Source organism: Periplaneta americana, chromosome 10, assembly GCF_040183065.1.
Source record: "Periplaneta americana isolate PAMFEO1 chromosome 10, P.americana_PAMFEO1_priV1, whole genome shotgun sequence".
In the NCBI taxonomy this organism is placed as follows: domain Eukaryota; kingdom Metazoa; phylum Arthropoda; class Insecta; order Blattodea; family Blattidae; genus Periplaneta; species Periplaneta americana.
In genome coordinates, this window is record NC_091126.1 from 66,356,410 (window position 1) to 66,375,359 (window position 18,950).

At 37.5% G+C, this 18,950-nt stretch overlaps 1 protein-coding gene across 1 annotated transcript in view; it reads left to right on the top strand.

Annotated features, from left to right (window-relative positions):
• The window catches only part of LOC138707768 (sialate:O-sulfotransferase 1-like), a 90,064-nt gene extending 72,607 nt beyond the window's left edge, over nucleotides 1-17,457 (top strand). The window contains exons 5-7 of the mRNA XM_069837640.1: nucleotides 8,454-8,693; nucleotides 14,152-14,407; nucleotides 15,719-17,457. Coding sequence (XP_069693741.1) covers nucleotides 8,454-8,693; nucleotides 14,152-14,407; nucleotides 15,719-15,851 — 629 coding nt within the window. The 3' untranslated portion in view covers nucleotides 15,852-17,457. The remainder of the gene's footprint in view (nucleotides 1-8,453; nucleotides 8,694-14,151; nucleotides 14,408-15,718) is intronic.
• Nucleotides 17,458-18,950: the final 1,493 nt, after the last annotated feature.

An 18,950-nucleotide genomic window follows, 5' to 3' on the forward strand; every position in this document is an offset into this window, starting at 1 on the left:
TAGGCCTACTTTACGCAATAAGGTAATGTGTCCTTTCTTTTAAGTAGGCCTACTGTACTTTGTATGCATTTCAATGACATTTTCTTACAGACATCTTAAATTTTTATGTTTTTTTTTTAGTTCAAGGTTCGGTTATCCGAACTACAGCTGGCCCCAGTTAGTTGGGATAATCGACGTTCTACTATATTATTAAAGTGAGTTTTTTGTAGTAGTTTTGCAAAAATGTCATAGCATAGAATAGGGCTGGGCACCGGGAGAGGATCCAGACTCTAAACGGGGACACTTAATATTCATCCGTCACAACATCAACGCTGCGCGGTGTTCGGCGGGGAAGAAAGGGGTTGAAAAGAAGTCATATGGCTCCCCGTGAGAGAGTAGAATTCGCTCTTGATGCCCAGCCCTGGCATAGAGGAACAGCTACGGAGCCTAAGATGTGTGTAGCCGAGAGACGTACGAGTTGGCATAGAAAACTGCTACTGTCCGTGCCGCGTCTGTGGTTACAGTGATAGCTTGCTGGCCTTCCATCCAGGCGACCCGGGTTCGATATCCGGCGAGGTCGTGATGGAATTTGCGCAATGTAATTTGTGGTGGAAAATGCAGACGTAGAGGGGTTTTCTCCGGATACTCGCGTTTCCCTCTATCATTCCACCAACACTCACCACTTCCCCTCATTTCATCTATCATCCGCATCAGTAAAAATTGGCTGGGGTGAAGTCTTTGGGGGTAGTACGAATTTCCGATGCTGATATAGGAAGTGCTTGGGGCTCATCAGGGTACTCGCATGCGGAAGGGACCTGACTCTGTTAGGGGCTGAGGCAGAATGGCCCACATGTCAGCGTCGAATTCACGAATGCCACCCAGGCCACCACTCGGACTTGGACAATGATCACAATGGGCCAAATAGTGTCTAAGTGTACGGACTCGTCCCGGATCCAGCCCACGTAAAAGCCAAACAAACTACTGTCCCTCCGAGTGGTTATGTCGCATCCCGATTTCCTCCACTCGTTTCTGCTGTCCCCTCTGTATAGGCTAGTGGCTAGTGCAGGCCTGGGGGATTTATGCATTAGCTTGAGCGGTTTCCTTCTACTCCCGCAATTGTGTTCATCGTGGACATAAAAATCGATCAGTAGCGTGCAATGTGCAAACTACATTTACATTGTTGCAAACAGAAATATGTAGGCAAAGCACGTCTTACACTCATGAATAGCACGTCACTGAACCTCTGCATTGTTCATCGTTCCAATTCACCTGTCCGCAGTTGGTTTCTCTGTGGGCGTGAGCGCGCTCACAGAGAGGCTTTCCCCCAGCCCTGGGCTATTAGCTAGGCTGTCAAGGTCTTTCCTGAAAATATTTGTTGTACGGAATTCGAAGTCTACGTAATATTATACAACTGTTTAAAATAATTTTGGTAGACAATAAAATTGTAAAGTAAGGCGACCTGAGGAAATATAATTGTAACAGATCTGTCTTACAGAAACAAACTGATGAAGGTATTCTATTCCATTTTATTCTACTCCACTTTCACGTTCATACTTATACACAGGCCTGCAGAACTCGCAAGTAGGGGAAATATGATGTCAGCCTCACTCCACTTCTATTGGGGATGATCGACTTCCGCCGCGAGAATGAATGTTGATGCAGCCGAGCGTAACTAGAACCCCATGACCGCACAGGTAGAAAAGGTGGGTGAGATAAGAAAGGGGAGGAAAGAAGTCGCTCTGAGGAGCTACAGTTCTGCAGGTCTGCTTAAACCAAAGGGGCAGAAAGAGCCCGCTTTGCGGTATGTGTGCATTGGAACTCATTCATATGGGACCTCCATGGAATGCTTGGTCCTGAACAGCATTCATTTACCCATCCACTAATTCATTCAGCTCTTGCTCAGTTTCATTTGTGCAACACAAAAAAAAAAAAAACAATATGATTATAGACCTACATGAATTTGTTTGAAATTTTGAATTATAAAACGTCTCGAAACTTTATACTGCCTATTCAAGAGCTAAATGGATTGCATATATTTTCAAGTAGTTCACCTAAAATTTAAGAAGAATTTAAAAATCACCATTCCATTATTGTGGTGTAGGCCTATATAATAATAATTTTATTTAGCGAGCATTAGCTTTTTAAATTTAGAAAGGCTAATTATTGTTATTCAAAGTATTATAAAGTTATGCTGGAGCGATGGCGGAATAAAAATTACAGCATAAACTTATGTGCTTAGAGAAAACCTACCACACATACCGACGTCCAGAAATCTTAAAGTAAATTTCACAGCTCGAACACCCAAGTCTCTGGTGATAAGTATCTGACTGCAGCATCGTCTCTTCCTAGCGCCGAATAAAACCTGCAAACGATGTAATACTGTTAAATGAACGTACGTTCTGAAATATGTAGTAACTTACGTGTTAGTGTTACCATTTATAAAATAAATGTCAAATGCATGAGTCATCCGATTTTGAACTCGGAATAAGGTCAGCGTGAGATAAAAACAGAGGTCAAGGTCATTAATGGGCCAATCGATCGAGAGTACCAACTGCACAGGAGTCCCAAAAATATGTGCTAGCGCCAGGCAGTCAGGGTTCCAAAGCCAAAACACCGTTTCCTTCGTCTGGATTTAGAATCGCGTGTTTTCAGCAGAAGTATGTAACGACCACTTTCTTTCCCATCGAAAAACAGGAGACGTATTTCGCCTCGGAACGTTATTAATATATATTGCGAAATAAATGAAAGTGCAATATTAAGTATGATGTAAGACTTCCACGATGTTAACTAGGTACGAAATTTTTAGATTTTTGCTTCGTGATAGATGCAGTCAGTGGCGGCTCCTGCATATTTCTTAAGAGGAGGAAAGAAATTAACAGCACGAAATGACACCTTCTTGAATGAAACATGCTACAAATTAGCCTACATGCATACATGTAAGACCAGGTAGTGTTGGGGTTGGCCTTCCCTTCTGTATAGCAATAATCTGTTCTTGTAAACTGAGTTTCCTAAATTGTCCAAAATATATTATGATATCACTTCCATTCATTGTTGAATAATTGCACAAATTAACAATTACAAGGAAATTCACAACCTCGTAGCATTTTTCGAGGACACTACAGCATCACACATGTTGGAAGAGACTAGCTACTCACTCGTAACCGGAACAGTTTTACGGAAATGGAAATGGGAATGAGAAATAATCTGAGGAAAGCGAGAACACTGCACCCACCCATGTGGTCTCTGTTGCCACATGTACATTTTACAAGTTCAGTATCACATACTTTTGAAGAATGTCAGTTCTTGTAAAGTCATACTATCATTATTGTTCAAAGCTGCCGGTGGCCGATTAATTTTTTATGTTAAAAATGATGTAGCCTGGAGTACCTGCTTTCAGTTTCAAATATATTTGTGCAAAACTGACAACTTGGCTGTTGCCCTGTCTAGTAAACAATGAATAGAAGTGAATTTCAGGGGCCAACTACGTAAAACTACTTCCTCTTTGTTTTACATAAACCCTACTTTAACTTTCAAATATCCACGAAAGTTTCAAACCATGAATAGTAGCCTATATAAAGTGCAATGAATAATATTTTTTATTTATAATTAAAATAAAGTTTGCATGGTGTCTTTCATAGCGTTGCGTTAAAACTGTTCTTGTTGTGTCTCCTTCTAGATGTGTTATAGTCCGGTTGAATGCAACATCGTTAGATGGCAGCGGTAGCGAGCTTGCTGCACTACCAGTCGGTTTCTATTTCCCGCCCATAACTGATTCAAAGGAGGATCTCCTCCCTCTCCGTTCATTTACTTGCTTTAAAACTCTGCTTCTTTCTCTGGCCGCTAGTGCGCTGTTGTCTATGTGTGTTTAGAGCTCTATATAGAGCTCTATGTGTGTTAACTGCAGTAGAGGAGGAATGGAGTGCCTTTCCTCTACACAGACAATCTCGCATCTTTCTCACAGTTTTCTACAGCACATGAGCGCGCGTCGTTTAAAACTCGATCAACCGAGTTTTTCTTATAGCTGTGAACTTAAAAATTATCGAATCTTCCTCGAATTTCAAGGCACATATTTTATTTGGTATTTACTTTCAAAAGAAGAAAATGTGAGGAGGACGTTCCTCCCTTCTCTCCCCCGAGGAACCGCCACTGGATGCAGTTATAGCCAAGGTTTCGAACATATCGGCTCCGTCGTCAGGAGAGGTAAGCGAAGGGTAACCTATTTGCTAGATCCGTGACCAAGAATTGTTCTCCAGAAAAGGACGGATTATTACATTTCTACATGGATAAATATATATTTATCCATGATTTCTAGATGTGGGAACCGATAAGCAGGTTCGAAACGTTGACTATTTCTGCAGCTATAACACTGCAAAACCCCAACAATCTCACAAAACCATGAAAAAATGTCATGCTTTTCTGGGAATTGATTTCTTTTGTTCAAATGCTGAAGTTTTTCTGTAATGTATACATTTTTTAAAATCATTTAATGGCTGCAATAAGAATTTATTGAAGGTGAAAGTATATAGCCCGTGAAAATAACAGCTATTCTAGTCTCCCTGCGGTTATTTCTAATTACATGTCCAACGGAATCAGGTTCATTTCGTTGCAGAAAAGTCTACATTATCTTGTAGGGGACTGGTATGTGTCCATGGATTTATGTTTTGTCCTATGTTGTTTCAAACTGTTGCTTTGTGGAATGCAATATATTACATATTAATAGGACTTGGATCTCTATGACTTAAAAATACCAAAATATGAAATTAAAACTTGGAAATATTGTACAAAACAGACTAAATATTGTAGCGTTAGATGGTAGAAAAGTATAATTTTGGTCATATTACAATAGCTTTAACAGTTGTCCAAATACTATTCACATGCTTTGTATTATAGTTTCTTTGAGATCGCATGCTTTATGTGAACAACGATAAGATATTTTGATTCCCTTTGGTTATTTAGTTTCGATTCCTTTCCCTTAAAAATAGTTTGTGGTAAGGCGAATGTCAGGTAATCTATGGCGAATCCTCGGACTCCTCTCGCTATCACCAATCCCATCGACGCTAAATTACCGAGTAGTTGACACAGCGTCGTTAAATAACCAACGAAAAAATAAAATGCGAGAAATCAGAATATGCAAACCTATTTTTCAGTTCTCTTTGATTTCTTAGGCTGACCTTCCTTGCTGTTTTTGGTCGACATCACTTGACGAAAATAAATTTAATTAATTCCAGTGTATTAAAGAAAGGATGGAAAATTTAGTTACGTATGATTCGACAGATACTGAATTTGCTTTTGCGGATATACAATTAAATTTCCACGAATTTTAAACAACTTTTTGAGTATTTTCCGGAAGAAACTTAAAACAATTACAATAGTCACACATGGATACTGAATTCTGTTCTTAGACAATTTCGTTTATATATAATCTGTGTGTATGAAGAAAAAATCATTAAAATATGTACCTGCTGATGCAATGATGAAACTGGACTTTTATTTTCGTGTAGAATAAATCAGTTTTGGATCAAGAAAATGCAAGAATACTTCGATCTTGCAAAAGAAGCTGTTAAACTTTTATAGTTTTGCAACCTCGTATTTATGCAAAATAAGTTCCTCGTCTATTATTGTCATCGAAACAAACGTGAGATATTTTAATAAACTTGAAAGTGATATGACTGTGTTTATCGAATGCAGAGTCCAGATTTGAAAAGCTACTTGCTGGAAAACAGGCATGGTAATTATTATTTACTTTACAACTACTGGAACATTTTTTATTTATATGTTCAACGTTGTTTATGTTTCTAAATGCGAAATGTAGCCTATATTAATAAGATGTTTTTATCTCATTTTGTGAAATGTCTTGCGCTCCCCCTCAGCTCTTTACACGGCCCCCCAAGGTGTCGCGACCCGCATCTTTGGCAACCAATGCAATAAAGCAGACCTACAGAACTGTAGCTCCTCAAAGCGGCTGTCTTTTACCCCTTCTTACCCCATCCACCTTTTCTATTAGTGCGGTCATGACGTTTTAGTTACGCTCAGCTGCATCAACATTCATTCTTGAGGCGGCAGGTATACAATACGCTATCAAGAATTACAAATGAACAGATAATAAAATCCTTAGGAACATGCCTTTAGAAAGTAAGAGAAAAATGAATGAGGGAAATAAATAAGTTAAAAGACATGTAAAATAAATTTTAAAATGTATGTGTGCATACAATGTAAGAAGGTCTACCTATGTATATATCGTCCTATTACTAGTAAAGCCGATTAAGTCTACTTTTTGTGTAAAATAAGTCCCCGACTAAAATGAAATAAGTCCGAAATAGTTGCATGTAGGCAACAAACCAATTACTTTATTTGAAGAATTTATTATGATTTTTCGTTCATTAATAAAGTTTTAATTTCTGTTTTTACAAAACTTGCATTACTGGTCTTAACTGGTTTTACTAATAATAGGACGATAAATAAATTGTACGTTGGCAAGTGAGCGATAGCTGTATGACAGGATATCAATGCTGTCATTCAACATTGTAACGCACTCCAGCCAATATAAATAAATAAAAAATAAATAAGTGAATAAATATATATATATAAATAAATACACAATACGCGTAGTGCAGTTTAAAGAGAACTGGAACATGGCAAAATCTAAACCCGTGAAGAAATACTACTTCCCAACGAAATGGGAATATGATTATTTTGTTGTTGAAGGTGAAAGAATTGCTTGTTTACTGTGTCCCATCCAATTTATTTCTACTCGTCATTTCAATATTAAACCACAATTCAACAAAGCCCATATTAAGAATTATAGAATGCACAAACTTTCGGGGAAGTTCATTATTACGAACTGTATATTGATTATTTATTTATATACCGTTAAATTAAGGACGTCACTCGTTGTGTTCATTTTGAATTGAAATTAACAGTGACTTTCAAGGTTCATTACTTAAATGCTATAAATGTATGTTTCCGTAGGTGAAGATAGGAGGAAAGTTTTCGAAAATCTAAAGCAGGTTAGGTAGAAAGAAATCTAAAAAAAACTACCGACAAGAAATCTAGCATAATTGTAAACCTTGAAACGAGATAACGCATTATAAATACAATGAATTTATTATAATCCTTTTTGAAAATTACATGCCGCCACTGATGGACGTTTGCACGGCAGAGAATGTGAACAACTCTACGCGGAAGTCGATCATCCCAGTAGAAGTGGAGTGAGGCTGAAGTCATATTTCCCCTACTTACGGGTTCTGCAGGCCTGCAATAAAGTCTTTCTACTGTCCTCTTTGTAATAGATCCAACAAATAGGCTTCAATTTCCTTACATCTATGTATGACGTAATCAGTGGCGGCTCGTGATAAAATATTATGTGTGTTCACAATTTTGTGGTTCCAAAATCGAAGAGAATTTGAAATCGTACATTTAGTATAATATGAAATGTCATGATTCCAATGTTTCACTATCGAAAAAAAAAACCGTATATAAATTCAAAACAACATATAATAATAATAATAATAATAATAATAATAATAATAATAATAATAATAATAATAATAATAATAATAATAATAATGAAACTCAGTCTTTTTATTTCCAATTTTTCTTGGTAAGCCAGTTTACCCCGTTCTTTACTGTTCAAAATTACTTGAACAGAGTTCATTGTTTACGTTTGTTAAAAATGAATATATACCACGGTCTCGTTATTTACAAACGCGTGTGTTCAGTAATATATTTTGATTCACAACACACTGATACACTATAGCCTATACCAGTACTGTAATCCCATTCACAAAGATTGGTTACATGCCAGTAAATATTATTCTTAAATATTATACACTGCCATACAGATACTTAAATTCATACCACCACCACAGTCAGCCAGCACGTGTTTGAAAGCCAAACTATGCTATTATGCCGACACTGAAGTATAGTAATTCACAAACTACACTCTCGTAGCAGCACTGTACACACATCCACGTAAGTAAATGTTTCTACAGTCAGATGCTGACATCTACAGGCTATTAAATTTCCTCCTCGAGATATAGCACGTGAACGATGGGCATCAACGGACCTGACATCTGTAGGATAGATACTCATCATGTTCACTTAACGCTTTGTGCTCTTCACGAGTCATAAGCGGCCAGCGAAAGACAATTTTCTCCCGCGCATGCGTGAAATTCCTGTAACCAACTCGAAAAGAGCACGGCTTGTACGTGAACAGATGTTGCCAAGTTTACATAAGAAGTTTATGCAAGATGCGGGAAGTTTAAAATACTCGATTCTGATATTATACATCCCCACTACGTCAATACGGTATCAAATAATAAAACTAGTCGTGCATTAATGGAAACAAGGTGTTCACGTGCTCTTGTGCTCTTATTGACGCACAGCCACTGGACGTAGTGCAAATTTTATACCATGTTGAATGCCATGAATGTCTTAGTCATAGTAAGAATTTATTAATTTATCCCATGCCACAGGTTTCTATGGAGAGGCCGTGCCTCCAGACTGTGGGTGTACTGTTGTTCAGAAGACGCACGGGTTCGCGCTGGAAGGCTTGGTGCCTGTGAGTTTGTCCCAGCGCACAGCCGAATTGAAGCTGTTTAGAGGCCGCGGTATTCTGCTAGTAAGGAACCCATACGAGGCTCTCCTCTCGTACCGCAACTTCCTCTATGGAGGGCACACTGGATTTGCTCCACACAGTCGCTTCAAAGGACCAGGTAATGTAAGGGTCACATCATACCTCTGCGGTGACTATGTGGTCTATCGGCAGGCAGTGCGGATTCGAGTATTCATTAGGCCTGGGATTTTGGGCTGAAAAATTGATGTTGTATTGACATTTTTGGTGGACAAGGTCTAGTGGGGCTTTTTCTCGGGGTTCTCCCTTTTCTGCACGTTAGGTATCAACATCATTCAATCCAGTCGCCATTCTGTTATCATACCATACCATTTCCCGATCGCTGGCTGGCTACGCACGTAGGGAGATGCCCTACAGACGAGTTTCGAAGAAACCTGGTTACTCAGCGAATCTTAGCATAGTCAGCTGGTGCGTGTTGGAAATGTGCCTAGTTAGAAGTCAACGTAGAAGTGTTTTGGGAAAGCCATTGATTTAATTCCCAATATGCTCAGTCAGTTGATTTAAGAGTGCAATGTATTTTGATAATAAATTGTTGAAGAAATTTTGGTTTTGTTCTTTAAATGTGCAGAAATTTGATCCGAACAAATGTAGCATTTTAAAATTCCTTTGACTTTTCATGCTATTTGAATTAGGAGCTAGTCCACTCAGAGTAACAGAGACGACGGCCGCTGGGAAGGTGATTTTCTGCTATAGCGTTCGCGTCGAGAAAGACAGATATAGAGGGCAAGGCAGAGTACAACGTTGCCACATCGTATTTCACGCGCGCGTAATACAAATAGCGCAGGAGAGAATTTAAATTCTCAAAAGACAATAATGAACTTAGCCTTGATTACAGTAAGCATGACACCAAACAAGCCCTGTTTCCTTCACTAACAATAATTTTTTATACGGTTCGCAAAGCCATATCACTTGCTTTTGCAGTTGTTTCTTGCGCGTTGGCAATGTTGCAGTCAGCACCATGATGGCCGCCAACATTCTACTCGTCAACGTTTTTAAAATATTTATACACCTTAAACACTATTTCCCGCGCCTGCCTGTGCAGTACTTGTCTTTCTACAGTCTCTCCTTCCATGTATTTATCTTACACACAGTATATGTTAGTTTTACTTATTCAATATGGGTATATTGAAACCTCACACGTGAACAGACGAACTCGGGGAGTACTTACTACAGACTGATTCTGATTGCTTCTATTGTACAAGCTTATGGCGTCACATGCCAAAAATGCTAGGGCGCATATACGAGGCGCATCCATAAAGTAACTTTCCCACTCATCCCACAGCTAGCAAACCATATGTTGCGCGAAGCGACTGCGTGTACGTGATAGAGTAATGTCCTGGCATGGCGCATGCGCTAGCGGAACTTCCCGAGTGCTCTCAGTACCTTCGTTGCATTGGTTGAAGATGGACGCTACTATTCCAGCTCCCGCCGCATGTGAAGTGCGATCAGTCATAAAGTTTTTTAATGCACAGGGCATAACACCGATTGAAATTTATCGTCAGCTGTGCCAGGTCTATGGGCCTAACGTCATGAGCAAGCAGATCGTGCGTTGCTGGTGTAGACAATTTTCAGCAGGACGCCAAATTGTGCATGACGAGGAGCGCAGTGGGAGGCCAACCATAATCACAGACGACCTTGTGGAGTAACGCACCATCTGCTTCCTTTTTGTGCATTCAATAAAATTATGCATTTACATTACCTTCCACAGTCTAGTAATAAATTAGTCAAGTATTTGAGAAATGAGTCGGTATTTGTTTTCTGGTTAGTTGTGTAATTAAAGCAAAATCGTTTTCGAAATTTGTCGTCTGGCTCCTATGTTTACATTCTTATTGTATAAAAACCTGTTAAAATAATGTGTATTTGCAGATAACTGTTATCTATAATTAAATAAATTCTTTAAATCAGTGGTTCTCAACCTTTGAGAGACTGCGGCCTGGCAAATTCTTTTTCCTTATACATCTTGATTACACAACTTTTAACACTAGGGTAAACTAGGTAGTTATTGACCAGTATACGGTGATTGACCAGTTCCTTTTTTCAAGTATATTGTGAATAAACTACGATCGTGATTTCACTTTTTGCTGCATATACCCCTAGTAACAACCCTTATTTGTGGTTAGTTGTCGCTGTTCATCCCACTGAGTTAATGTCTGTTGTCTGAGAGGACTGAAATCGATTGGAGATGCAACTGGACGTAAGCAAGTGTAAGTAACTAGAGAAATTGCTAAGAATAATGCACGCAATAATTTATTTATTCTGCAAAGAATACATAAATTCTGGTGCTCGTTTTTACACTCACAGTGTGAGAAAAGGTATAAGGTTTCCGTCCACAGAATATTATTTTGTTAAAGTTTTTATATGACATAAAAATGCCCCGTGGTCAATCACTATAAAGTGTATGTCCGCAAACTACAGTGATTGGTCGTTCATAAATTATTTGTTAGAATAATGACCAATTTGCTCCAATTCTATATATGTTATCGGTTAAATGATGGGGATTTTTACAGGACTGATACTATATTATAATGCCTAAGCCAGGTAAAGCGCATTATACAGGGGAAGCTTTACGAAACGCTACAGAACCTGTCCGCAGTGGATTTGGTTTAAATGAAGCTGCCAAGAAGTTTGGTGTCCTAAAAGCAACCTTAGCGTCCAAAAACAAATATCCCGTTGAAGGAAAAGTGTTCTTTGGTCCTCGTCCAGTGCTGAGTGAAGCCATTTGTAATAACATCAGAGAAATGACACACACTTGCTTCTGATAAGGCACAAAAGAGAAAAATGGAAGAATAGGCAAGAGAAGAAAGGAAGCGAATAAGAAATGAAAGAAAAGGCAGCAAGAAGAATTCTTTTCTTATTTTTTTAACTTGGTTATTTAACGACACTGTATCAACTACGAGGTTATTTAGCGTCGATGGGATTGATGATAGCGAGATGGTATTTGGAGAGATGAGGCCGAGGATTCGTCATAGATTACCTGACATTTGCCTTACGGTTTGGCAAAACCTCGAAAAAACCGAACCAGGTAATCAGCCCAAACGGGAATTGAACCCGCGCCCGAACGAAACTCCGGATCGGCAGGCAAACACCTTTGCCGATAGAGCTATGCCGGTGGCGAATAGTTTTTAATGAGAAAGATCAGAAGAAGAGAAACGAAACAGACAAGAAAAAAGTGAAAATTGTGAAAATGTGTTGTTCAATCACTAATAAATGAGTATTCAATAACCGTGCAGTAGACGGTCAATCACTAATAAGTGTGTGGTCAATAACTGTGCAGTAGACGGTCAATCACTAACAAGTGTGTGGTCAATAACTGTACAGTAGACGGTCAATCACTAATAAGTGTGTGGTCAATAACTGTGCAGTAGACGGTCAATCACTAACAAGTGTGTGGTCAATAACCGTGCAGTAGATGGTCAATAACTGTAAAAGTGGACTTGTTGTGTTTATTTAATTTATCTTTGCATTAAAATTTTATTTTTTCTTTTGTTTATTGATTTTGATTTGTTTCTGAATCTTCACTTGACCCAATGCCTTTAAAATTCTCTCAATAAGTTACCACTGTTTTCCGCTATTTCATTGTTTTATTATTCATTAGCTTAAGTGGTCAATCACTATACAGTTTACCCTATATCACTTTGGAAAACATATTATATGTCTTTCACGTGTTAAATTTTATGTTACCTTGTTAACATATTGCGACCTGCTATTGGCCATCATCAGAACTGGTTGTTGCTGGTCTTGGCGCCTTTTGTTTTGTTCCCTGTGGGGGTGTGTTTGTGTAGTGTAATGTGGAGTCAAAGAGTGTATGTATTCTGAAATTGAGTTGTATGTTGAGAATTTCATTTGGATGTGTTTTTGTGTGTTTGTATATTTCGTATTGTTCTACACATCCAACCAAAAAGCCAGAAACTAAACACACTAGAACAGTACGAAATGTACAAACACACAAAAACACATCCAAATGAAATTCTCAACACACAACTCAGTTTCAGAACACACACACTCTTTGATGCCACATTACACTACACAAACACACCCACAAAGGAAACAAAACAAAAGGTGCAAAGACCAGCAACAACCAGTTCTGATGATGGCCAATAACAGGCCGAAACACGTTAACAAGGTAACATAAAATTTAACACATGATACGTTCTCCAAATTCTTTTTCTATAATACGAGGGCCCGGTCCCAACAAATTTACTCGTAAATACCTTTCCAATTACGATACTCAGGTTTCGAAACAAGCACTTACACACTGCAATGTGAACTTGCAAAGGGACAGTATTCACTATGGCTATTCAGTGTAGAGAACCAGATATAGACGCTTTAATCTGCAATTTAAGTGAAAAGATTTTGTTTATACTTTCCAGCTAATGTCACTGACATCTGCAACACCGATGTTATTTCGTTCAGTTTTGAGAACATTGTTTAATTGGCTTGCAGGCTATTTTTATGACCTATATAAAAAATCCCGATCATTCACAAATAAGTGACGGGTAACTGATATTTGCTACACAAATGAAGGGCACACGGGAAAAATGAACAATGTCACATTTCCATTAAGGGTGAGATAATGATCTATTTCAGTGTATTACTGCAAAATTTATTGGTGTTTCTACTTGAAATGAAGGAAATGATGAGTATATCCGTAGTTTTAATTCTCCTTTACCATTTTTGGTAAAAATAACACTAAAGTTTATAGTAATGCAGTGAATTATATAACGACATCATCCTTAAAGGAATTGTGACATTGTTCGTTTTTCCCGTGTACCCTTCAAATGCAATTTAGTTAGATTTTAGAATTTAGAGTTCATAGACGATCTGGATTTGCGCTTTTCGGCACAACCACGAAAATTATTCTCCTAAGAATATTTACACTAAAAATATTTATTCGTGGAAAATGCTTACAAAAGTAAAATGACAAATTCCAGGAGAATATCTGGTGGCCCAGTATAATTAACGTCTGGGCCCTGTACCGGCAGTGACCTGGTGGTTGAGAAACACTGCTTTAAATTTAAGACACTAAATAAATTGTAGTGACATCTCAATACACAACACAGGCACAGAGTTGAACGAAAGCGCATTTCGGTGACATTTCAAGGTGGGTTACAAATCATTACCATACTAAATAGTCAATGTGTTTCAATAATCGATCTGGTGTAGGTGACATTCTTGGAAGTATGGCTCTCCCTGCCTGCCTCATGGGATCTATTGGTAGCAGGAGACATCAAGAATATGATAGTATTGTGTAATATATTATTACATTTCAAGGTCGTGAAAAGCTAATTGTAGGAAATACGAGTAAGTAGTTATGCAGATTTATGTTAAATTATTTGTGTGGTACCAGTATTTCTTAAATTCAATTATTGCTTTTAATGTTTTCGAAAAAAGTGTAAATTATTTTGTACACGAGTATTAAACATTAATGTCACTAACTAAAATAATGTTAAAACTTAAATATACGAACTATGAATAAGTAAATTATAAAATTCTGAAAACAGGTTACCATAATAAATTACTATTCACCTTTTTCTCAACAGAATGGGAGCGATTTGCTTCACAGTTAGCTATAGTGTGGCGGGAACTGGCTGCCACATGGATCAACTACACTCGAGGACACGAAGCTATGGTTCTGCATTTCGAGAATCTTCGTCTTAATCCACGTCATGACCTCAGCAGAATGTTGGACTTCTTGGGCATTGCCGTGGATGAGCAGAGACTCGGTTGTGTTCTGAACCATGTCGAAGGTCCGTTCAAACGACCACAATCATCTCAGCAACTGCTCTTTAGCACCAGGTACAATGATACAGCAACTTCTCATTTGCCATATTATGTATAAGCTGCATATACACAGTGTGATTACCTTGCTAAAGGTCCCAAACATTTGTCTATAAAACTGACATTTACTTAAAGTTTGTCTTGAAATTTTGTATGCACATACCTTCAACAATGTAAAACAGGATCTAGATTTGGACTCTTCCAGTGACCTTGATTGATTTTTGTTCCACTACACTGCATCTCGGTAGTCTTGGCTTGAATGTCTAGAGATTAACATTGTACACAATACTGGCAAACAGGTGCATTTAAAGCATGTGAAAGGGCATTTCAGATTAAATTTGGCGTGAGACACTTACCTTCAAAGTGTTATATCCAGAAATTGGTAAGAAAGTTAGAGACAATGGGAAGCCTTGTCACACAACCGTGATACACATTCACAGCCGAGTGGTTTAAGGTGCACAAGATATGTTCTGCCAACATATCGTGCCTAAGATTGCAGGTTCGCATCCCTGCCACTGCAGTCAATTGAGCCTGTGGTAAAGGATGGGGAGGGCCCATGTAAAGCAATCGGTGTAGTGGAATGCATGGAAGCTGACGGGGTTTCAATTGACTGCAGTTGAAACGATTTTGCTCCTTTTTAAGAAAAAAAAAAACATTACAAAATTTTTTTATTGTTTTAATCAAGTGCAATGTCCTTAATGTTACATAAAATTAAAGAATATCAACGTATTTTATATATAAAATATTATATCACGTCATGACCATAATACTAGCTGCCACTATAATGGATGCATGGCTCCTAAAGGTTAAGTAACCTACCAGTTCTGTAGAGAGGGGATCGCATACAGAAGTCTCGTCCAAAAGTGGATCACGCCTACAAAAAGTTTGGGAACCATTGATCTAATGAGTTCCATATGATATTTGAAATAATGATGATAATAATAATAATAATAATAATAATAATAATACAGTAATAATAATAATAATAATAATAATAATAATAATAGTAGTAGTAGTAGGCCTAGTAGTAATAGTAGTAGTAGTAGTGGTAGTAGTAGTAGTAGTAGTAGTAGTAGTAGTAGTAGTAGTAGTAGTAGTAGTAGTAGTAATCACAATAATAATAATAATAATAATAATAATAATAATAATAATAATAATAATAATAAACCAGTAGTTCAGATACCGATTTCTGCAGTAATAAAAATTTATTTAAAAACTCTGAACTCCTTGCAGAACTTTCTCTTAAGCCATAAATAGTGTGTATCTCTTAATCAGAAAATTGTTACTATTTTCATGATTGTATATTCTACGCACATATTTCTGTTACAGGGATCCATTTTCTGAAAGATTACATAGGATCTTAGATGGAGCAATCTACGACTTGAACCGAATGCTAGAGAAGAGAGGTTGGGATAGGATACCATTCCATCTGTACAAGTTTTACAAACGAAATTCGACATAGCCCAGGAGCCTGTTGCCCAGCCAGTGCCTAGGAAATGTATTCCTGTCATTATAACATTGGGCAACATGAAGAGTTGCTGTGGATATCTTACTGCTATTATAAATTCCGCTGGTCTTTTGTCTAGTGAGGCATTCAGGTAGAGGAGTGGATATGTAGACGATTTAGGTACTGACAGACAGAGGAGAACGTAGACTTTAATGGACTATGACTAGTCACAAATTATTTTTTAACAAGGCTGGAAATGGATGTTTAATGTGCCTGTCTCAAAGACCGTAAATTACATTTTTAATCAGACATTTCTATAATTAACATTACAGTAATTCATGTTGAATCTTTCGTACACTACTTTTAACACTTGAATATAAATAATTGATTAAATGGCGATCTTACTCGTGTTAATTACGCGAACGCACCCACACAACAGGCAGCGAAGTTGAGATAGCGCCGAAATCTAATAGGCTCTGAGGATGGTGTCAAGTAACACTGAAACAGCTGTAAGCCACACATGCTTACATAATTAACACGAGTAAGATCGGCATTTAATCAATTATTTACAGTAATTATTACAGTGTTCATGTTTTAATGTAAAATTCTTCTTCTTCTCTAAAATCTTAAGTAGATTTCAAAATACATCATTATAATAATATAAAATTTCAAGTTATACAATAGTGGACATGATATCAGAATCACATATTATACATTTACCTATGCAGAGTGTTTCTGAACTCTATCGACGAGCTTTGATGGAGTGCTTGGATGATATAGCTGAATGTTTTGAGACTGGAATATTGTACACCAAACTATTCATCCACAAGAAAATATTCAGACAGGCTAGGTAATATTTTATAGCTGGTCATGTGGTAGGACTAGCACGACCAATCCAATATCCAAACCTTTCCTTGAGGTAATACCAAACATGGTAACATAATATGTTACCTTAAGTGGTACACTATTCAAGAAATGAACCCTTTTTCATGTTCTCTCTTATTGAGGAGGGACCCCAAGGCTTACACTACAGCCTGAGGCTTATTCTGCTTACCACTCCTGTTCTTTGAATGATACTTGTAGCAGATCAGCCACGCTCTTGTACAAGTACAGCATGCCACACTGTGAACTTAACCCAGGCTATGATATGGAAGATGAAATGATGATATGTGAATCAATGATGGCGAAATGAAGGTCTAAAGGCTCGTCTCCACTATTAAACATTTAACAACATGTTAAATGTTAAATTGTTTACCGTTAACATCCCAACATGTTGATTGAACATGTTAATGCTAATTTCATTTAACACTTTGTCCACACTGTTAAACATGTTAAACTTGACTTTCTTTGCGTAGTCCACCATAAACAGTCTATGAGATTTTAATATAGATAGTGTTTTATTTTCAAACCTTGGAGAATGGACTCAGATGATGATATGACTTTTGTAATTGCCTCTATTGCTTGTTACAAGGCCTTGAAAAGGAACAAAATGAGAATGTGGATGCGGCAATATCTTAGTAAAAGACACAATGCAGGATACATTCTAAACGAGCTTAAAGTTGAATACAGTATCGATTTGGATTCAAAAACTTGCTGAGAATGTCAGAACACGATTTTAATATAGTGCTGCAAAAATACTTCCTGTTACCGTACATCAAAGAAATATACAATTTAAGAGCAGCCATTTCATCTCAATTTAAAAACTTACAGCGCGATTGATTATCATAGGACCTACGACATGAAGATGTTAAAGGAGTGGGTAATATCGTATAATTATTCTTTCCGAAGTTTTACGAACGTTAACATACATCACCAAATACGACCATTACTGACGTCAACATAGCATTAACGTTTAGCATACGATGAGAGTGCGAAAACTCTCTATTGTATTCTCAAGAACAATTAAATAATAATTCCAGTTCTCTAAAACAGTCGGCCACTTAGTTTTGCCCGTGTATTCTTTTGCAGACACATCCCACAAACAAGGCCTTTCCATCAGTGCATTAATTTTATTCTAATGTATTTTCTTTCGCCCACTCCATTATTTCGAACAACTTACAGCCAACACCAAGGACCAATGATAGTATAAAAATGATCAAGATACGCGCCACAAAATCGGAACTTATAGTTGTTGCTATGGAAACTGTATGAACTTTGCCGAACTGTACCAACGCTGCACGAGCAAATGAATTGACTTGACATGTTTTCCATTTCTGCTGGAAAACACGCCATTATGTTAAAAGTGTTAAATTCAACATACTTAGTAACATGTTAAGTCAATTGAGACTTGAAGTGTCCATATACATGTTAAATTCAACATGTTATATTTAACATGTTGTTGTTAAATGTTTAATAGTGGAGACGCGCCTTAATGCCGAAAGTTACCCAGCAATTCTACTTCAATTGGTTGAGGGAAAACCACGGAAAGATTCCGAATCAGGTAACAAGTCCCAACCAGAATTTGAACCCAGAACAGGCCCACTCGTTTCACGGTCAGACGTGCTAACTGTTGCTCCACAACAGTGGACAATTAAACCCTTATAAGTTCTAATACAATCTTCAGTGATCATTTATCTGTATTTCAAAATGTTCAGATACTTTCCTCGAACATTCTTTCGAAGTTCGTTAGAGTTCAGTTATACTTTGCGTAACTAATGTTAAACTATAATGTTATTACCAGACATCGGATTTTCGGTCCCAACACATCGACAAGACGTTGTATCCCTTGGCGTACAGATGGAGTATAACAATGAGTTCAATGACCTCCCTGCACATGACGTACACCTAATGTTCAGTATCAGGATCGAAAATCTACTGTCTGTTTATTACTAACCAATTTTAAACGCTAAAAAGATGGAAAACTAACTCACTGTCATCGTGAAACTCTACAAATTTTCTTTTCAATTTTGTGTATACTCAGTGGAGAAATTAACTCAATAAACAGAATTATAAATTATTTTAATAAATCTTAGATTCGTGCATTAGACATAGCTTTGTAGATAACAATTCGGTATTTATGACGTTGTATCATGAAAACTCGCAATTGAATTATTTTAAGGAATCAGTTCATGGGATTGTTCTTACTCTGAAATTATTTGTAGAGTCAGTGGAGCA